This window comes from Hyperoodon ampullatus (genome assembly GCF_949752795.1).
Source record: "Hyperoodon ampullatus genome assembly, chromosome: 2".
Lineage (NCBI taxonomy): Eukaryota > Metazoa > Chordata > Mammalia > Artiodactyla > Ziphiidae > Hyperoodon > Hyperoodon ampullatus.
The window spans coordinates 163,046,094-163,068,334 of record NC_136915.1 but is presented as its reverse complement, the minus strand read 5'-3'; the positions used below and the strand labels follow the sequence as shown (position 1 = coordinate 163,068,334).

Below are 22,241 nucleotides of genomic sequence, written 5' to 3'. Positions count from 1 at the left end.
CTATGGCTGACACGGTCAGCCTTACACCTTGCAGGTAGCTGGTCTGGCCCGGCACTGACCTGGCATCTGCAGGGAACAACTGGTCCCTTGTGGCCTTTTGGGACACTGTGCAATCATTGCCTGTAAGAGTCCACGTACACCAGACTGCAGGGAGCTGGAGGCTCTGCCTCAGACCATGGTCAAACCCAAGGCCAAGATACTATGGCTCCCAAGCCAAAGCCAGCTTCTCCTTAGCCTGCAGAGGCTTGCAGCCTCTCGGGAGCTATAGATGAGGAAAGGCCTCAGTGTTCTCAGGCTCCCGGTTCCCAGCAGCATATTTCTAGCACAACCTGTTCTACTCCCCAAGCTTCCACCTTGTAAAGGAGGAACAAAGTATTTTCTTCTTACAGCTGCATTTGCTTTGTTTCACCACAACTGGTTTTAACCCCTAAAGCTCTAAAACAGTCATGACCTTTAGCAAACTCACCACCATCACGACCACTAAAAAAAGCTGATAAGCAACCAAGAACTCTGAGAGACCCCAGTTCATCATACCCTTACTAGGCCCAACTGAGGGCTCTTTCCTGACGAATGAACGACAGGACTTGTTTTAACCGACCATGCTCCATGTTAATGGATACATTCTGACTTTGCCAGAGTACAAGCTTCCAATCATGAATTAGCATAAGTACCATAGCCTCCTCCCTTTCTAGCACATAAAACCCTCTGATTTTCCCCTCATAAAATGTGTCCACTGCTGCACATATTACTTCCTGTGCCTGGGAAGTAACTAATCTCAGTACCTGCTTTGTTGACACTGTAGTCACTCATTTACCATGAATAATCCCAACGGGAGGCAGAAGTGAGGACACAGGCATCTGATGTCTTTACCTTCCTCTTTGGTCCTCACTCTCCTCCTCTAAAGTGCTTCTTTTTACGGGGTAGGACTTCCCCTATGTCATTGTTCCTGGGGGCACTAAGCCACATGACCTAACATTGGTGGCAGGTGGGATTCAGGGAGAGAAACTGGCTTAGTCATAAGAACACCTATTGAGAAGTAATTTTAAATTATTCTTCCCATTACACACCTGTATCAAGAAAGAAAAATCTCATACAGATGGCCAACAGACACATGAAAAGATGCTCAACATCGCTAATTATTAGAGAAATGCAAATCAAAACTACAATGAGGTACCACCTCACACTGGTCAGAATGCTCATCATTAAAATGTCTACAAATAACAAATGCTGGAGAGGGTGTGGAGAAAAAGGAACCCTCCTACACTGTTGGTGAGAATGTAAATTGGTAAGCCACTATGGAAAACAGCATGGAGGTTCCTCAAAAAACTAAAAATAGAGTTGCCATGTGATCCCTGCAATCCTACCCCTGGGCATATATCCAGAGAAAACCATAATTTGAAAAGATAAATGAACCCCAATATTCAGAGCAGCACTATTTACAATAGTCAAGACATAGAAGCAACCTAAATGTCCATCAACAGATGAACGGATAAAGAAGATGTGGCACATATATACAATGGAATACTACTCAGCCATAAAAAAGAATGAAATAATGCCATTTGCAGCAACATGGATGGGCCTAGAGGTTATCATACTATGTGAAACAATTCAGAAAGAGAAAGACAAATACCATATATCACGTATATGTGGAATCTAAAATATGACGCAAATGAACTTATTTATGAAACAGAAACAGACTCACAGACACAGAAAACAGACTTGTGGTTGCCAAGGGGGAGGGGGAATGGGGGAGGAATGGGTTGGGAATTTGGGATTAGCAGATGCAAACTATTATACACAGAATGGATCAACAACAAGGTCCTACTGTATAGCACAGGGAACTATATTCAATATCCTGTGATAAACCATAATGGAAGAGAATATTAAAAAAGAATGTATATATGTATAACTGAATCACTTTGCTGTACAGTAGGAATTAATCAACTATACTTCAAAAATATAATTTAAAAAAAAGAATGAAAAATCCACAGTTTAATATCATAGGCAACAAGATAAGGCAATTTTACTTATTAGATTATATACTAATAATTTTTTTAAAATATACACATAAAATGCTTAGCATGTACTAGGTACTTTTTTAAGAGCTTGACTCCTTTCATTCTTGCACTGTCCCTATATGGTAAGTACTATTGTAATTATCATCCTCATTTTATAGATGAGGGAACTGAAGCACAGGACAGTTAGATAACCCTGTCCAAGACTACAAGATGAACTGTGGATGAGCCAGGATTCAAGTCTAAACAATTTGGTGCCTATGAAACTCACAAACTACTGACATGGTACCGCCACTGGGTGTCAGCATACCAAACTGAAGGGGCTGCAGTCTTTTTTAGGGAAAAAGGGAACAGCACTTACTGAGGGCCTTCTAGATGCAAAACACTGGTGCACACATTTCCCAATTTAATCTGAGAGATGAATAAACTTTTTAGAGAACAGAATATGCAATATTTAGTTAACAGAGTAACCAATTTGCATCAGAGGAGCTTTTGTCCATATTTTTTTAACTGAAAAAATAGCGGTAGACTTAGAAGTTAAGAGGATCATTCCCTAGATTCTCCATTAACAAAGGGCTTTTACCAGCTGTTCGCACCTATCACACAATGAAACCATTATTAGAAAGACTTCAGGGAAGAGACCACTCAGTGTGCTCTCTCCCTCTGCAAAAACCAGCAGGAGACAAGCATCTGCTATAAAATTATCTGGTTTAATCGCTATCAACATCAGAACCATATTACATTAAAGTACAAAACCTGTAATGTACAATTACACATACAAAAAATGTTCTTTGTGAGGAACAATTTTCAGCAAATCTGACAAACAGCAAGAGTTACTCCTATTGGGGGTTTGAAAGGAGAAATGGAAATTTCCAAGATGTCCCCCTCCTCCCTCTGGCTCCTCTGACCCTCCGAACATCAATTTGCAAAGGCCCAAGGGAGGAAGGGAGGTATTAAAAAACTCAGGCACTCATTCCTCCTCTCTTATGGAAGGAGTGAATTTTTAGGGAACATTTTCCATCCTTTATTACACTGATGTTCCATCCATCTGCATCGTTAGGTTCAGTAGTTACCATGACAATATGATGCCTACAGCAATCTAACTTGATAGCCAGATGCCAGAATGTGGAAAAATAGGACCAGCTAAGAAAGTGAGAGAAATATAATTAATCTGAACCACATAAAAAATGTGCACAAAACTAAAACCAAGAGGGAAACTGCCAAAATGTCACCCAAGAGGGAATGATGACGGGAAACAATGATAAGTTTCCGAGATTCAAAACTTTTTTTGCTAACTAGCGCCATGAATTGGTCTGTAACTAAGGCTGAGGAAGAAGTCAATGTTAGTCTCGAATATTGCTCTGAGTGGCTCTCCCCCAGTAATTTCCTGCTGCTGAGCCCAGTGGTGTCATCACTGATTCCAGCAGTGGGATTCTTAGGCCCTGAATTTCCTGAGGATCTCAAGCCACATTCTAAGTGCTGCTGCCAGAGCATTCTGCTCACCTCCAGTCTGCTGTTATGCCCAGCTTTTCCATCTGATGAAGTCATTTGCACCATCATTCTGAAGCTAATCTGAAGAGACTGAACTGAGCTATGTCCTGGGAGACCCTGTCCCCTTGCGTTCTCTATGCCCCATGGAGGCAACAGGCTAGCACAACCCTCTTGGGGGCCCTGATGTGGCAGAGGGGCTGGGAGATTAAGAAACGAGAACAACATAAAACTTGTGCTTCAGGGAGACCAGCCTGGGATGGGTGCTCCTTCTCATCACAGCTGGGTTGGATAGCGGCGCTGAGCTAGGCGATTTGGCCGGTTCAGGCTGGTAGCCATGGAGAGCTGGAAAAGAACAAGCATGGCACTAGATTATAGCCTCAAGCATGACTCCAACCAGGGCTGACTGGCTGGATTGAGCTTGGGCATCCTGAGGGTCTAGAAACCCTTCTGCTGTATTTGGCTTCCCATGGTGGTGTTCTCATTATTCACTTTCACCCAACACCTTCACCTCTTAAATAAGGAGAAAGAAATTCAATTTTATATAGAAGGGAGGCCAGTAATGCACCAGAACAAGCAGTCTGCCCCACATCAGGCAGAAGCAGGGAGTTTAGCTTCAACCAAACTTTGCAAAGATCCCCTCACCCCCAGGACACAGCCCTGGCGCAACCACACCATTGACATCAACACCAATTGTCTCTCCCGAGTCTCAAGACTTATGAAAGGTCAAGTGCAATATTAATAATAGTGACATTGACTGAGCATTTTCTGAGTGCCAGTCCCTTCACAGACATGCTCCTGCTGAGGTAGCTACTACTAACCCCATTTTACAGATGCAGAAACTGAGACTTAGAGAGGTTAGTCATTGCTCAAGAACTCAGGCACAGTAATTTGTTATAAGTAAGTTATAAACCTGGGTCTCCTTAATCCAGAACCCATGCTCCTAACCCCTCTCTCTCAGGGCCTCCTTACCTGGGGGACCTGGGATGGGTTGTAGAGAGGGACAGCCCCTTTCAAGGGGGGTGGGGGAAGCAGAACACCAGGGTTGAAGGAGAGCCCGGAGGAAACACCCTGTGATGGAAAATAATAGAAAATCCTCTTAGTCACCACTCCCCAGATTCCAGAACATCAAGGGCTTCCCTGAGCATCAACTTTGGTCAAGAGATGCAGATGTGATAGAGCTCAGGGAATATTGAGCAAACAAACGTGGTTCAAGTGGGCACAGCCAACCCCTGAGTCAAGGGTGGCATTGCAGAGCCTTGGGTGCTGCTGCATGAGAAGAAAAGGTCATAATAAATGTATTAATAGCATCATAAAAAGCAACCTCATATTCTTCGAAAGACCTAGAATACTACAAGAGTGCTATAACCAGGCCACAAGAAATAAACATGTTTTCCTAGTAATTGGCATGAAATCCATACTGGTGTGGACAATTCATCAAGAGTTTATCACAGCCCTTGCCAAGGATACTGGTGAACTCTGGCTCCTACTGGGACAGGGAAAAAGGTCGTTCTTTTTTGTTTGTTTGTTTGTTTTTTTGGCCATGCCACATGGCATGCGGGATCTTAGTTCCCCAACCAGGGATTGAACCCACCACCCCTGCAGTGGAAGCACACAGTCTTAACCACTGGACCACCAGGGAAGTCCCAAGGCCATTCTCTAGACATCACCTAAGGAAGTAGTTATGGGCTAACTCCTGTTCCCCCCAAACTTCATATGTTGAAGTCCTAACCCCAGCACCTCAGAATGTATTTGGAGACAGGGTCTTTAAAGAGGTGATTAAGGGCTTCCCTGGTGGCGCAGTGTTTGAGAGTCTGCCTGCCGATGCAGGGAACACGGGTTCGTGCCCCGGTCCGGGAAGATCCCACATGCCACAGAGCGGCTGGGCCCGTGAGCCATGGCCGCTGAGCCTGCGCGTCCGGAGCCTGTGCTCCGCAACGGGAGAGGCCACAACAGTGAGAGGCCCGCGTACCGCAAAAAAAAAAAAAAAAAAAGTTAAAGAGGTGATTAAGGTAACATGAAGCCATTAGAGTGGCCCTAACCCATTATGATTGGTGTTCTTATAAGAAGAGAAAATTTGGACATAGACACACACTGAGGTAAGACCATGTAAAGACTCAGGGAGAAGATGCCAGCTACAAGCCAAGGAGAGAAGCTGCGGGAGAAACCCACACTGCTGGCACCTCCATCTCAGATCTCCAGCCTCCAGAACTGGGAGGAAGTAAGTTTCTGGTGTTTAAATGGCACAGTCTCTGGTTCCTCGTTCTGGCAGCCCTAGCAAACTAATACAGAAGCTTTCTCCATATCCTCCACGAGTCAGGCCCTCACAGGGAGGCACCTGCAGCCCACGTGAAAGTTCAGTCCACACAGAGGCGGTTGGTGGGCTGCTCACCTGAGGTCCCGACAAGCCTCCACTCCCCGTGCCCTCGGCTGTCCCCGTCCTGGACGCTGATCCTTGGGCTTCACTGCCACCTAGGAAGCAATGAGTCAGGGGTGTTCCCGCTGCTCGGGACAGAGGAGTCCCCACCCCCAGAAGGCAACCCCCACGCCCCCGGGGAGCGCAGAGAGGACCATAGACAGCCCAGAGGACATGAGGTTGGCGGTACCTGTGTCCGTGGAGAAGGCGCCGGCGTCCGGCAGAGACTGGGGATCTGGGGGTGGCGTCGGTGAGAGGCCCGGGCTGGGCCGGGGTGGATCAGATGCTCGGGGGGCTTCCTGCTTAGTGCAGAAAGGAAGGTGTCCCTGACGGTAGCTAAACCGGTGCTGCCTGCTTGTACTCCTGCAGGGCCCACATGGCGGCCTCCGGCCTCAGCCAGATGCTGGCCTTCTCTCCCCCAAATTCCATTTTCTTTATGCCGGTCCTCTGCTCAATGATCCAAGTTAACTCCTGTCCCTCAAAAGTTAAATTTCTTCATCCTGACTTCTAAGGCCTTTCATCATCTGCCTTTCCCCTCACTGGACCAATTTGTTTCCCACAGTCTTCCATCGCTAAACCTGTTTCACCCGGCCCAGTGTAGAGATGCCAGCTCCAGACCCTCCTAGGGCCCCTGGAAGGGGGAGCTTCCGGCCCTCCCTGCCCAGGTTACCTCGGAGTCAGGACCTTCAGATGCATCCTCGTCTCCAGAGGGGGGCGCGTCGCCGGCGGGCTTCGGACGAAACCAGCTGAGCCAGCCAAACCCCGAGCCCTGGAGGGAGGAGGGCGAGTTCTGTGGCCTGCAGGGTTGCTTCTCCCTCTGCATATGAGATTAGCCAGCCCCGCCCCCACCTGTGATGCTGGTGAGACCGGAGGGGCAGGGGCACCACCGAAGCCCAGATTCCCAGCTCTGCTCCGCCATCTGGGAAGAGAAGAATCCCTCCACCTTTGTTTTCTCCTTCGCGTCTCCCAGCTTTCCTCTCTGGGCGGTGTCTTCGGAAGACTTTTTCTTCTCTGCCTCGTCGGAGGACTCCCCCTCATCCTCCCTGACTGATACAGTGGAACTCTCAGACATGTTTCGTGCTCTGGGAATCGGTGGCACCTGGGATTAAAGAAAACAGAAGTAGCATTTTTATAGCACTTGACAGGTTGCAAAGGCACATTTACACGTACTCCCTCACCTGACCGGCTCAGTAAAGTAGTGGGGAGAGCCCGTGCTCCGCAACAAGAGAAGCCACCGCTCGAAGCAACCAGAGAAAGCCCGAGCGCAGCAACGAAGACCCAACGCAGACAAACATAAATAAATTTATTTTAAAAAAAAAAGAAAGGTTAAGCAACCTAAGGTCACAAAACTAGTAAACGGCAGAGCAAGGATGTAAACTTAAGCAGTCTGACTCTCCTTCTAGGAATTTCTCCTATTTGAATACATTTGAGGAATAGACAAGGGCTTATATACTAGAATGTCCATCATTGTGTTTTACATGAGGGGAAGTGAAGGGAGGCGTAGCGAGAAAGAGTGGGAAAGAGAAGAGACACACTTGAAGTGTTTAACAACGGGGGAAAGATGAATTAAAATCTGAGCTCCTCCCAGGGCCTACCAGGCCCTCCATGACCCAGTCTCTCTCTGCCTCCCTGGTTTTGCTTCTTAGCCCTCTCCCCCGTTGCTCCCCACTTTCTAGATACAGTGATTCCATGCTCTTCCTCGATTGCACCAAGTCAGTCCCATTGTAGGCCCTTTGCTCTCCCTGTTCCCTCTGCCTGGAACACTTGTTCCCTGAATACTCACGTGGCTTCCGTCCACCCTCCATGCTGACCTCAGAGATGCCTTCCCTTCCACTCCATGTAAAGTAACATCCCTCATGCACACAGTGGTTTATTTGCAGTCACCTCCACGGAACAGAAGCCCCATGAGGGCAGGCTTTGTCTGCTTCCCTGTGTACCCCCAGCCCCTGTAACAGTGCCAGGTATGTTGTAGGAACTCAGTATTTGTGAATGAATAAATGCATGAGTGATGGTATGTCCATACAATGGATTTTATCACACCAGTATTAAAAATCCTATTTAGGAATGACATGGAAAATCTCAATTTTATAGTATTAAATAAATAGAAAATAAAGTTTCACCTACATATGTTCTTAACCATTTAAAAACGCATGTGTGTATGTATACACATTTATATACACACATATATACATAGACGGGTCTCGCCCACTTTTTGAAAGTTTGCATTATGCCACTTTGCTTTTACCAAAGACCTACATTAGTACCTGTTTTCCCTAACCAAAAAAAAGTCCAAAGAGGATTTTCGCTTTTACAAAAAAAGTCAAAAAGTGAAAAAAGCGTTCAGCGTTTGTTTTGTAGGAGCTGTTACAGAGGCAGAGCGTACCCTAAGCAGTGAGAGTGGCCTGACGATCTCCTTCCCAGAAACTACGCTCAACATCTCCGCCTCAAGATGCCATAGCTTTGAACTGTGTCTGTGAGCACCTGTGCCTCCTTTCGGTTTATCTTGTGCACTGTTAGCAAGACGTGTACTGAGGTGACTGCTTCTTCCCTTCGTGTCATGTAGACCTACGAAAGGTTTCATGGAAAGGCTCTACATTCAGATAGCAGGAGAAACCTGTACACGGAAAAAATTTTAGAAGGAAATAATGAAAATATTTGACTATGGGCTTCTGAGTGATGTCTGTTTGACTCTTTATATGACAGTTTTTCTTCATTTTTCAAGTTTTCTATAACAATAACGTACTAATCTTTCAGTTAGAAAAATAAAAAAAGTAAAGCATAAAAGTGTTTTAAGGGCTTCCCTGGTGGCGCAGTGGTTGAGAGTCCGCCTGCCGATGCAGGGGACACGGGTTCGTGCCCCAGTCCGGGAAGATCCCACATGCCGCGGAGCAGCTGGGCCCGTGAGCCATGGCCACTGAGCCTGCGCATCCGGAGCCTGTGCTCCGCAACGGGAGAGGCCACAGCAGTGAGAGGCCTGCGTACCAAAAAAAAAAAAAAAGTGTTTTAAGCCTTGCAGCCCGGTTACGACTTGAGAAAGTTCGCCTCCAGCCAGGCAGGTTTGGGACCAGCAATGCCTGCTGTTGGAGGGAAGGGATTCATTCATTCAACAGCTAGCTGGATGATTACTTAGACATGGTTCTCTCCAAGACCTGATGGCACACCTGGGCAGAAGAGATACAACTGCAGTAGGTCCTTCTTGGAAATAAAGCAAGGTAAAAATTAAAAGAAAGAAAGAAATATCAAGAGTCTTCCATGGTGGGGCAGAGCACAGCAAGTGTTCGGTGCAACAGTAAGAAGAGGGGGGGCTTCCCTGGTGGCACAGTGGTTGAGAGTCCACCTGCCAATGCAGGGGACACGGGTTCGTGCCCCGGTCCGGGAAGATCCCACATGCCGCGGAGCGGCCGGGCCCGTGAGCCATGGCTGCTGAGCCTGCACGTCCGGAGCCTGTGCTCCGCAACGGGAGAGGCCACAACAGTGAGAGGCCTGCTTACCGCAAAAAAATAAAAAAATAAAAAAAATAAGAAGAGGGCATCAGAGGGAGCAGATGTGTGAGTCCAAAGCTACACCCAGCCCTGCCGGCCCTGCCTCCATGGATTCAGGTTAGCAGGACTGAACATGAACCAGAACAAGCCTCCTCTCCACCTCTCAGGATCTGGTGTAGAAAGAAACAAGGTGAAACATGGAAGAGAGGGCTGGTGCAAGGCACAGGAAGGCATCTGTGAGTGGCAGAGAAACCGTGGCAACTGAAGGAAACCCGCAGCTCGGAGTGGGCACCGCATCCGCTAGGCTCTGTCCTCTCACCTGCGGTTTGGAAACAACCTTCTGCCCATCAGGATGCTGGAAGTTTTCTGGAGACACTGTGTTCTCTCCTACGGCACAAAACACAACAGAAATCGTGATGTGAAGTAGGGCCTTTCCCATCTATCCTGACGAAGGGTCATGGGGACACAGTTGGCTTTCCTAATTGCAAAGCAGCTGAAGCTCTGAACCCACAGCCCCAAGTGCATCACAGTAAATGCAAAGTCCATTTGCACAAGCCTCTGAATTCCAGCCACCCCAGGACATGCTGCTCACCCGACCTTCACCCCGAACCAAGGTCATTCCTCAGGAGCCCCGGAAATCAGGGCCACATCAAGCTGGATCGCAGGGATCCTCCCTGACCTTCCCCTCCATGTGAGTCTCCCATCTTGGACAGGACCTTGTCTTAGCAGCTCTAAGATCTGATCCTTCTGCATGGTTTCCCGCACTTCCCTGGCATCACTCAGCGATGCTCACCCATACTCAGCCCCTGTTGTCCAAGGCCTGATGGGAGAAGACAGAAGCACGAGCCTCTGCCCGCGGTCCCTGACACTGACGATTTCAGAGGGAGGACTTGGCCTGAACTACAGCTCCAGGCACAGGTGGCATTTCCTTGCCTTCTCCAGCCGAGATCCTAGAAACTACAGAATCCAAGGGGAAGGCAAGAGTGGCTGCGGTTGGCTGTGCTACGCTTGTCCCAGTAGAGACGTGGGCTGGAATGGGAGAGAGCCGTCTCCCTCAGAAGAACGTGAAGTAGCAGGCCCTCAGTCATGTGCACACCCACCACTCAGGGCTTTACCAGCTCCCACCCCACACCCTACACTGGTTCCTGCACCTCCCTCTTCTGCTTGCTCCCCTAGACACCTCGTCACCCAAGGTTCGCTGCCTCGCTGGCAGGTCTTACCAGGGGGCAGGTGCATCTGCTGGGCTTCCTCCCAGGCCCTTCCTCCAGGAGTCCCTGTCACCGCCACACTGCCACCGGTCCCTGGCAGATGGGTCTCAGGAACTGAGTAAAGAGGCACCGGGACCCCCGTCTGCCCGGAACCTCCTCCTGCTGGGTAGGAGCTGGGCTGGAGGGGAAAGGGCTGCTGTGGGCTGGGATGGGCCGGGCCCATCGGCTCCAGTGTTGGCCACAGGGCTGAGCAGTCCCCAAGGGCTTCTGAGTTGCCTTGATGTCCAGAAAGATCCTGGTAGAAAGTGTCGTCTAAGGACATAGGGCAAAGAGGAGGAAGTGAGACCTGTAATGTGGCACTTGTGTGGACTAATCACACCAGGAACAATCCTGCTCTTTGGAAAGCAGTGACAAGGACAGGCCGCTTGGTGTGGCTGCCATCGATGTGATGACAAGTACAACACAGCAGTAATTGTTACACCTCTCACCGCTTATGACTCAGAGTTTACAAAACCATTTCCCTCACTACCTTGTATGATCTCTGAGCCTTAAACCAGTGGGTTGGGAGGGCAGAAATTACCATCTCATTTAACTCCACAATTTTTTGCATTTGGATAAACTTTCTCTTTTAAGGATCTCCTAAGGGACTTGGGTCCTTGAAACTTAGAATGTTGCCAGTTAAAACCCAAATCAGACTACAGAAATGATGGCTTTGCTTTTAAAGAAGCAGAACCCTTGGCCCAGGAAGGGACCTTGGTTGGTATTCATTCTGGCTCTGCTGTGTTGCTGAACAGACAGACCAAGGTGTGGACGGGGACAATGGCTGCCCCAAGGTTATGGAACTGGTGTGGTCGTCTGACCCACCCGCTCCATTGGGTGACAGGAGACACAGCTGCTTCCCAGCGGAAGTGGCCACTCAGAAACACTCAGCCTGCTCTCTTGCAGCCCTTCACCCTCACAGATCCTGGGACGCAGCAGCAAAGCTGGAAAACAGAAACCAAGGCCTGACCTTCCTTGCCACCCCCTTGCTTATCCCTGAAGGAAGTGAAAAAGGCTGGGAAACAGCCGGAAGTAAAAAGATGAGGCCCCGTCCTGACCCCACCAGGGAGCGCTGTCTGGGGAAAGGGCACAGAATTAACTGGGATAACAACGTCTGCCCAACCCAATACTCAGAGGCATCCTGAAGGGAAAGGAGGGATCTGTTGAAAACACTTTGAAACCTATTTCACACGCGTGGCAATTGATGCTCAAACACCGTAGGCGCTTCCTATGTCCCCACCGCTAACGTGAAATACAGATAACCCACCGCCTCTGGCCTCAAGGAATGTATTCAGCTAGGGAGACAGTACTGACACAAGTGAAGCAATTAGATAACACAACATAACAAGATTAAAACCTGAATGTGAAGCAAAAACCCTAATAATGCAGAAACAGAAGTGTCAGGGATGGGGGCTTCCCTGGAGGCACAGTGGTTGAGAATCTGCCTGCCGATGCAGGGGACACGGGTTCGAGCCCCGGTCTGGGAAGATCCCACGTGCCGCGGAGCAACTAAGCCCGTGCGCCACAACTCCTGAGCCCACGTGCCACAACTACTGAAGCCCGCACGCAGCAACAAAGACCCAACGCAGTCAAAAATAAATCAATTAATTAATTTTAAAAAGGAAAAAAAAGTGTCAGGGATGCCTGTGGTCAGTGGAGCTGTGTGGAGAGGGGGGAGCCAGACCACTGGGTCAGATGGACACAGGCAAGGAAGGCACTCCAGGAACGGAAGGGGGAGAGTCTTTTCGGTTGCGTTATCTCGTATAATCAGATCCTGAGAGTCAGCTATTACACATTCAGTTCATTGGTTTGGGTACCTGTTGTTTTTCTGGCTCCCAAAATATCCGAGTGAGCAGAGCAAGGATCCCCAATGTCTCCTGCTACCTTTTGCTATGAAGATAAAGTAAACACCTCTTAAGCAACACAAAGAAAAACAAAAACAGTGAACCATGGTTTAAAATTAAGTCAAAAAAGAAACCTCAGGAGCGATAAGGTAAGGGAGTCGCAGGTGAATGCAGGGGCTGGAGGGGTGGGGAGGGGCAGCCTCAGCCCTTCCTACCTCCCAGCTCTGCCCAGAGCAGGCAGGGACCAGGGCAGCATCCTCTCCCAGAGGAAGGGGCAAGAAGAGGGAACGAAGCCGTGGGCCCCAGAGCCCACAGCACATGTAGGAAGCAAGGGCCGTGTGTGCCTAAAAAACCCCCCTGCCCTGTCTCAGCGACAGAGGCAGAAACAACATGGAGGAGGCCCTGTTCCAATTACTGTATAACAGTTACTACCAGCCGCTTTTGCAATTGTCAGAACAAAAAAAGGAAAGGCCCGGAAGTCTTTTAAGCAATTGCCCTACATTACATGAAAGTGACAAGGGACACAGGGAGCCACTGTTCCTCACAGAGAGATGGAAGCTTTGATGGTCAGAAAATGTATTTTCTGGGACCACAGAGAAGGGTGGCTGGGTTCTTTGGAAGAGGGCCCCACTGTCTCACACCAAACACAGGAAAATGTTTCCACCCGGGCGTGAGGCAGCAGCGGGGAAGCTGAGTGCCACCCTTTCCCCAGTCGGGCTGTGCCTCATGGGTGACAGGGGACCCCCAGAGCCCTCCATGGGGTCGGGGGCTTGCTGAGGTCAGTGCCTGCCTACTCTGGGTCTAGGGCAGCCAAGAGGCAAACAGAGGCCCACCCCGCTGACCTGCCCCCCACTTACCTGCAGCTCCTTGTGATGCCCCCGAAGGTGTACCAGCCAGTCCGGCTCCAGGTCCCTGTCTCCTCGGTGACGGCGGTGGTGTTCTAAAACCAGAGGATCTGACAGCTTCAGTCTCTCTGCAAGCTGTGCCAGGTTTCCAGACGGTAAGAGAGGGAAAAGGAGAGAGAGAAGTGAAATGGACAGACCATGGGGAGAGGCATTAAGAAAACAGAAGGGAGCCTTGACTTGTAAACCAGATTACAAAGAATTGCCAAACAGCAAATTCAGCAGATATCTTCCCCGAATTGCAACGTAAACAAACAGTTAACCCATCTTGTTGCTAGACACTAAATAAACTATGAGGAGAAACTGTTACTCTGCTTTATGTCTCTGCAAAGCTGCCCTCAGGAGCAGCGCTTCTCAAGCTTCAGGCCTGGTAGGAACCACCTGGGACCTTTGCTAAAATGCTAGTTCTGATCCCAGAAATCTGTGGAACCTGAGATTCTGCATTTCTAACAAGCTCCCTACAAGGAGACGCCTGTGCTGCTGGTCAAGGGACTGCCTGTATCGTAAGGCTATTCCATCAGTCAGTTCCCTACTCCTCCATTCTGGGTCCTGAGCTGCCTACAACCATCATCCTGTTGGCAGAAATTTGCCATCAAGGGGGCTCAGTACCACAGATTTTATTGATTACAGAATCCAACACTGGGCCTCATCTAAAACAAAGAAAAAATTGACGGTAGGCTGCCTTATTACTCTCAGCTAATGGATTTTTCTTCAATTAATTGGAACAACTATTTGCCTGATTGTTTTCTTCCTTAGGAACTAAAAGTTGATATGTTTTTGTTTTCTCTTTTTGAATGTATCTCACATGTGATAAAATATTCCATGCATTTAAAAGCATTTTAATAAGGATCATTTCCTGTTTTAACCACTAAAATATATTTTCTAAGCCCAGCTTTTATCATTAGAACAGTTCCCCGTAACAGGCAGTTTTACTGTACCAAAAAAGCAGATGCAAGAATAAATTTCCTGCATAGCACATGCCTGGTTTTCAGTCCCCCAATTTCACTGCGTCCCTCCCCGCCGCCATCCCCGCCCATAGCATCCTTCTTTGTGTGGTGTCAGGCCTCTGCTTATCACATCTGGACATGCATACGTGGTCAAAGACAGCCACGGGCTCCAATTTTACAGCATGTTCAAAGAAGACGAAATGGGGTGTCTGAGCCACTTTACAATAGCTTTCTCTGAACACTGAAGATAACACACCTGCAGAGAACCCTCTGAGAAGCTCACCTTGATGAGTTCCACTAATAGCACAGGGTGACTGTTCTCTCCCTGGCTCAGGAGGGCTGTGCCAATGGCTTCGCAGTAATGCAAGGCCTGGGACGCAAGGCCGTAGTCTGCCAGACGGGAAGCATAAAGGAGCTTATACACCTGTGAAGAGGAACAGGGCCAGTGATGAGCCCATCCAGGCAGGGACAGAAAGAGAGAAGTGGAGATAAGACTTCTTGGAAGTCAGCTGACTGCCAACTTCCTCTAACTCTGGATCCAAATATTAAAGAGGGCCTTGTGCCATTTGGGGCATTCTATCTGTGTATGGGCACAATTCCAAATTCAGCCTGCAGTTCCGTCCTCATAGAGAAAGGGCTGGAAGGCACATCAGCTGAATCTCCCTAGGCTCTGGTCACCATGGAAATGCACTGGACTCTTCTTATCAGGCAGCCCACATCTCTGGGAAGCCTGGTGTATGTGGGGCACAGGACCAGGCACCAGGGGGATGGATAAAAGAAGAAAAAATGGCTGAGGTGCAAGGGACTTCAAGCCCAAGGGAGTGTACAGACAGAGACAGGTAAGGGCTCAGAGAAGCATAAGTGACAGAACTAAATGGAGCCTGAGGGCTGGAAATCAGACAGACCCAAGTTCAAATCCCAACTCCATGCTGGGTGTGGAACATTGAGCTAGTTACCCCACCTCCTCTCTGCACCTTGGTTTCCTCACTATAATATGGGCATGATAATACGATCTACCCCTTGGCTGTTGTAAAGGTTCAGTGAGATAATCCATGTAAAGTCCTTAGAACAAATGGTACCCAAGAGACATGAGCCAATAGCATGTAACTCCTTGGAACCTGTTTTGTAAAAGGGGGGTAATCATGCCCGGATTACCACAGGATTAGAAATCATACAGTCAAAGCATCATAACACAGTGCCAGGCGTGTAGAACTCATTCCCTAAAAACAGCTAATCTCACTGCTATCAGCCCAAAGACAGCTGAGAGGTGGGATGACTACGTAACAGAAAGAAAGAGACTGAAGACCTGCATGGACCCAAAGGAGCTGGTCAGGCAGGGCTCTGCTGGAGAAGGTGGGTCTTTGGTAAAACTGTTAAAGAAGATACTAACTGGGTCATTGCCCTATAGGCAGTAATTCATTCATTTCCAAGCCTTTGTGTTTTGTGTTTGGTGTTTGGTGGTGGTGGTGTGCATGTATGTGTGTGTTGCTACCACCGAGTGCACTCTCAATACAGGCACGGAAGGAGCCATTATGGATTTAAGAAACAACAGGGCATCCAGTAGAGAGGTTGAGAAGAGAGGTTAGAACCTGCGTGGACACCACCTGCACAGCTGCAGCCCTGGAGGGAAGAAAGAAGGATGGGGGCCAAGGACAGAGCAGGGAGGAATTTCCAGAGTTAAAAACAGAGTCATCCAGGGTTTCCCAGGTGGCGCAGTGGTTGAGAGTCCACCTGCCGATGCAGGGGACACGGGTTCGTGCCCCGGTCCGGGAAGATCCCACATGCCGCGGAGCAGCTGGGCCCGTGAGCCATGGCCGCTGAGCCTGCGCGTCCGGAGCCTGTGCTCCTCAACGGGAGAGGCCACAGCAGTGAGAGGCCCGCGTACGGCAAAAAACAAAACAAAACAGAGTCATCCAAAAGAGATGGGAATGGCAGGTCAGAGGAGAGGAGGAAGGGTGAAGAGCCCCCAGTCGGGCCTTCTTGCTCCCACTCCCAGCAGGATGACCGTGGGGCTGAGGAGAAGTGGAGCCATGTGGAGACAGAAGAACAGAAGGAGCTACAGACAGGGGGGGAGCCCCAGGGCTGCTGGCACGATCCGCATTGTCAGCAGTGAGGCCAGAGCCCCCAGCACAGAGGCTGCTGCAGTGTTTTGCTTTCCTCTCTTAAAATGCAAACCTTTAGGGGACCTAGAAAGACATCCTAACCCTCCCCACATTCCAGCTAATGAGGAAAAGTCCAGTAGATGACTTAGTCCAGCCACTACATGCCAGATTGCAAGGCGGAAAACCCAGTGGCCCACAGCCATGTGACACAGGTAAGGTGGTGGCCTCGTGAGGGCTGAGTTACCTGGAAAGAAGGGATGAAGGATTTGGGGCGGCCCAGCATCTGACAGTACTCGAAGATTTCCGTCCTCTGGATAGCCTCAGTTGTTGCAAATTTCAAAAACTCTTGACTAAAACCAGGGAATAAGAATAAAAGAGACTGAGGCGGGGACAGATTTAAATCCTAGTAGATGGCCAAACACCAGCTGCATCCATTCATGGTAGAGTTTCTGTCCTGGGCTGATCCCTGGGGCAGCTCCAAGAGAGGAAAGAGAATCTGCACCTCCAAGGCTCTGGGGGAAGGCGGGGGGAGACACTGCGGGGAGGGGGAGATCGCTGCCATCTTTACTGGAGGGTCACGTAAGGCAAGCTGCTCTCACACCCAGCTCAGTGGGGCACTGGGTCCTCCCCGTAAGCACGCTGAGAGCCAGCCTTAGTGCCCTGAGAACCCAGAGCGGGCGTCTGTGAGAGGCCACCATAGCCTGAGCGGAAGAGCAGAAAAGAGGCAGTGATGTGATGTTCGGAAGCATTGAAGAAAGAAGGCCCGGCAGAGAGAGGGTTGCACTGCGGAGCCCCAAATCAGAAGACGGTCCCTGTGCTGGAGGTTCATTCCAGTGAGGAAGCAGGCTGGGTGAACGTGATCTGAGGGGCCCTCAGAGTCCTCACGTGTCCCAAAACAGCTGCTGTGGGGTTTGAAATCGTAATCACGGGGGCTATGCCTGGGGTCAGGACTGTTATCTCCAGAAACATCCTCGTACAATATAAACACAGGAGGGAGACACATTAAACCGTTTCACTACTGTCCCATTTGGCCCAGATGGGCCTCTTTGACAAGCCAACTAGGTGCTATCAGAGACCATGACCTTGACAGACAGGCTATGAGAGGATGTGTTTCTACAAAGAAAAGCCTTACAGTCTGGATTCCAAGTCCAACCTGACCCCACACTAGCTGTACCATCTTAGACAAGTTACTTAACCTCTCTGTGCCTTGGTTTCCCTCCTCTATAAAGTGAAGATGAAAAGCGTACCTTCTTCACAGGGTAAATGTGTAATGATTAAAGGAAATAGTGCAAATAAAACGGCTGGCACAATGTAAGAGCTTAGGAAATCTTAACTATTACAGGGAAAGAGAAAGAAAGATCTAGAATGTGGAGGGCAGCTAGAAAGCAAGCCGGTCTTTTTGTCCATTTATTCATTGTCTAGGGGCTTATTAAGGTCCTTCTGTGTGAAAAGCCTAATGCTACGGCCAGCAGGGAGTAAGTGACAGGTGGGACTCTGAGTAGCTTGTGCACCAAGTCAGTGTAGGGTGTGGTGGCTAAACAAATGTCTTCCACTTTCGGGTTTTGCCCAAGGCGGGCTCTGAGAACAGGTCCAGAGCTGCCTGACGCAGAGGCTCAAGCCGCCGCGCTCCCGCTAAGCATTTTCTAAAGAGTCACTCTCTGATCACGGAGCCAGGGCGCCACCGAGTGGCCATAGGGGTACAATGCAACCCACAGGCACCAGTTCACAGCTTCCCCGGAGCAGGGCCTGGACCTGAGGCTCCCTGGCGGTGTGATGCGGCACCTACCCGGCATCTCCTCCGCCAGAGCCTACCTGTGAGGAAAACCATCCCAGAGGAAGGGACCAGCAGTGGCCGAAATTCACACAAGACAATGGAAAATGAAGCCCAGCAAGGGCTAAACCAATCACCTGGAAGATGTCCTTCCCACTCCCTTTCCCCCAGAAGATCGCATACCTGTGGCTACTGCCCAGCAAGGCCAGGTGGTCTGTCTTCACGGTATAGGAGCCGAAGGGCACGTGAGCCATGAGGTAGCAGAAGTGAGCTGCTTCCACCAGCCCCTTCCCAGCTGCAGGAGGAGAACAAGCCCCGGTCATGGAACACGCCCACGTGAGGACCCACCCTCTGGGGGGATGGGAGAGGGCTGGAGAGGGGCTTTTCACACTATGAGTCACAGACCCCCAAACCCCACTCCCTCTCCTACCGCATTTTTGGCCTCCGACATTATTTCACTTCTCTTCAGCCAGAATAAGGCACTATTTCACGTTCCCCCTAATGGATTTTCGAGGAGGACATGTCTAAGCATTTTAGTGCTTCTGGAGAGGGAGAAATGGGTAGAAATGCCTACACCTGAGCAGAGAAGCTGGCCGTTGGGAGTAGCAATTCTTAACTAGGCTTCTTGGGGCACTAATGCCTCCCCTGCTGAAGTCAACCAATAGAAGACCTTTCCCAGTGATCATAAAAATTACATTCATTACCAAATTGTTCCCAGTTTTAAAATGTTCTCCCATACATTTTCCATTACCTCAACATTGAATTAATTGAATTAATTCAAATAGGTAAAGTAACTAGCACGGGGCCCGGCACCCAAGACGGTCCAGCAAACATTAGTTCTCTTTCTACCCAGGTGCTGAACAACCTGCCATTTGACTGGGCACAATCTTACACGTAGCTATTTTAAGTTTAGCAGAGCAGTATTTCACATAGTGCCACAAAGCGATGATTTCTAGACGTTCTGGCCCTTGACCAAATCTGAGAACCACTGATCTGGAATATTCAAGAGCCCCTAAGTGTTTATGAGGCCACATTCACAGACAGATGACAGAAATAAAGACTATACGATTACCCAGGGTAGTTCAGGCAAAAATAGAATTTCCTATCTGGTTGAGCTGGGTCACTGCGGGACTAACAGCAACAGTAGGCGAGATGCCCCCATGTGTTAACTCCATCTGCACGGGAATCTGACCCAGGCATAGGAATCACCTACTCAGGGGAGCCTCCTACAGTGGCAGACCCCAGAGTCTCAGGGGCCTGGCCTGCACTGGCTCGCAGCAGAAAACTGGGAAAGAGAAAGGCAAGAAGGACACCCCTCTCCCTGGAGTTTCTGTCCCCAAAACACTGAGGCTCCTGGGTCAAAGGAAAGCCTGAGGCATAGACTCGGGCCAAACACAGAACCTAAGAATCTAAGCACAGGGTGGCTAAAGCTGGCCTGGAAATAGAGGAGAGGAGGGGATGGACTGGTCTCTGCTTACCCAGGGTGTCCCCCATGGTGACAATCGTGCGCTGATACAGCTCCGGGTCCCCACCTTGATTCGACAGAATCACAGCCAAGTGCGGCCTCCAGTCTCCCCACTGCTCGTCCCCACAACACTGAAAAGCAGCAGAAAAATTGAAAAGTGACTGAGTAATGTAGCCCTGACCAGAATATAGGTAAGTAAGGAAGGTTGTTGTCTATTTCCTGGTTTTCCGGGAACGCCCATTATGCTGCCGGCAATGTGGCCACTCGTTGATTTTGCGTTCTCTTTAGCAAAACTCTTAGAAGGATGAATAGGCAGGCAGGCAGACATGTATACATACATACATACACACACAGGGATGTTGGGAGATAGATAAATGGAATGACACTCTTGGTCACTAATTTTCAGATTTCCTCCTCGTGCCCCTAACCCCAATAGCTAGGGACAAAATCAGAAAAAAAAAAAAAAAAAACCTGATGTTTCAGTGGGAGACAGAGGATCGAATACCCTTGGTTCATGAGAAGAGTCCACATTAGCCAGTTAGAAGACAGGGGAACACTGGGCTCCTTGATACCTATTACCAAATGGCTAATGTTTTCTGGTTTTACAAAGCCAAAGCCCTCTCTCACACGTCACCTTCTTTAATCTTCACAACAACCCTGTGAACTCTAATTCCTATCACCTCTTGAGGAGTGAGAAAACCAGACCAAGTGGCCCAGCCAGCGCTACGTCCCTTCCCTCTGGTGACCATGCAGAGGCAGCAGAGCTCCACGAGGGGGCGGTAGAGTATAATCAGAGAAGTGGGAGCGGGCAGAAGCCCCTCACGAATGATGGGCCGCCTTCTCCTGAATGAAGGGGAATTTCAGGACAGGGAATATCAATAAAGAAACAACACAATGTCACAGAAATGACACGGGCCCTGGATTCACCTGGGGTCCTGCCTCTTGAGCAAGTTTCTTTATGTCTTTGAACCTTTGTTTCTTCGTCTCTTAAATGGAGATCATGATGTCTACCTGCCAGGATTTTTTTTTTTTTTACATCTTTATTGGAGTGTAATTGCTTTATAATGTTGTGTTACTTTCTGCTTTATAACAAAGTGAGTCAGCTATATGCATACATATATCCCCACATCCTCTCCCTCTTGCGTCTCCCTCCCACCCTCCCTATCCCACCCCTCTAGGTGGTCACAAAGCACCGAGCTGATCTCCCTGTGCTATGCAGCTGCTTCCCACTAGCTATCTGTTTTACATTTGGTAGTGTCTATATGTCAGTGCTACTCTTTCACTTCATCCCAGGATAACTGTTGATAATAATATAGTTAGATGAAGCCCATAGCATAGTGCCTTACACTTGGTTTGCACCTTATAAATTACATGTATATAAATACACACACACACACACACACACAGAAGCACAGCAAAGGAAAGAGGAGATTTGCAGACCAGTCTCTCCTCCACTTTGTTATACTGAATAGATAGAGCAGGAGATTGACAGTAATAGCTAAGATCTGGAGGTCAAAACAATTCACAGTTATTTGGTATTGTATTTGTAATTATCCCACAGTACGAAAGATGCTTTATCCAACTCCATTTTATAGTGACTCTGTTTATCTGGGCAATGCAGGGTGAATGAGGATGATGATGACAATAAATCACAATAATAATAGCAGTTCTCACTGACTGCACCCTGACCCTGGGCCACAGCCTGTGCTAAGCATTTCTCCTAAGAACAATCACATGCATTAGGTACTATTATTATCCCCATTTTAACATGTGAGCCAGGCTCTTTCTTGCTGAAACTAAAGGGACTAGCAAAAGAAAAGCCCTGGCTAAAAGAACAAAAACTTAGAAGTAATTCTTCTGTCTCCTCCCCCAGGCGATTTGGAAAAAAAAAATCACTGTAAAGCAGGTCTACGGAGGGAGAAGAGAGAGAGATAACGCTTATTAACTAACTTCAGTGGACCAAGCATGGTGGTTGATATGTTCAGCTATTCTCTCCCCTTTAATTTTACAGTAGCTCTGTTAGGCATCAAAATGCCCACAAAGAAGAAAAGCTGAGGCTCTGAGGTTAAGTAGCAGGGCCCCGTTCCCACAACAGTGAGGAGCAGAGTCTGGGTTAAGCCTGTGACAGAGGCCCACGTCTGTGTTTTCCAGCTGCCATGCTTTTTCCACTACTCCTCTTATTATAAGTACCAAAGTCTAGCCTTTTACTGGATGCTATGATGCTAGGAAACTGTCAAACACTAGGGTCAAATACTGCAAATATCACCTCTGGCTCCTTGAGAGTAGGGAACATTTAGCAAACTCTACCAGTGCAATGAAACCCAATGGACTGTATGCTGATTATATCTTTTCCTGCATTTAGTGCTTTGTGACATGGTGCAATTTCATTGCAGAGCACAGGTCCTCAGCAGAATTGTGAGGTGCACCCCATGTTCCAGTATAACCAGCTGGTTTGACGAGGGGGCATGAAAGTCATCATTTCTCTTTTCTGTTCTTGAAATTGTCCACAGCAATAAGACAGACAAAAAAGCAAAAGCGTGAAGTACATTTTCATTGAAACTA

The 22,241-nt window shown here is 48.7% G+C and overlaps 1 protein-coding gene across 1 annotated transcript in view; it reads right to left on the bottom strand.

The window, feature by feature from the left end:
- Positions 1 to 3,779: 3,779 nt before the first annotated feature.
- LOC307066577 (protein transport protein Sec16B-like) overlaps positions 3,780 to 22,241 on the bottom strand; it is a gene marked incomplete at its 3' end in the record, with an annotated part of 36,801 nt that continues 18,339 nt past the window's right edge. The window contains 15 exon segments of the mRNA XM_079723764.1: positions 3,780 to 3,848; positions 4,476 to 4,574; positions 5,896 to 5,975; positions 6,110 to 6,311; positions 6,316 to 6,366; positions 6,590 to 6,688; positions 6,863 to 7,018; positions 9,721 to 9,788; positions 10,622 to 10,921; positions 12,466 to 12,538; positions 13,350 to 13,472; positions 14,625 to 14,765; positions 16,688 to 16,793; positions 18,398 to 18,509; positions 19,693 to 19,810. Of these exon segments, the coding sequence (XP_079579890.1) occupies positions 3,780 to 3,848; positions 4,476 to 4,574; positions 5,896 to 5,975; positions 6,110 to 6,311; positions 6,316 to 6,366; positions 6,590 to 6,688; positions 6,863 to 7,018; positions 9,721 to 9,788; positions 10,622 to 10,921; positions 12,466 to 12,538; positions 13,350 to 13,472; positions 14,625 to 14,765; positions 16,688 to 16,793; positions 18,398 to 18,509; positions 19,693 to 19,810 (1,797 nt within the window).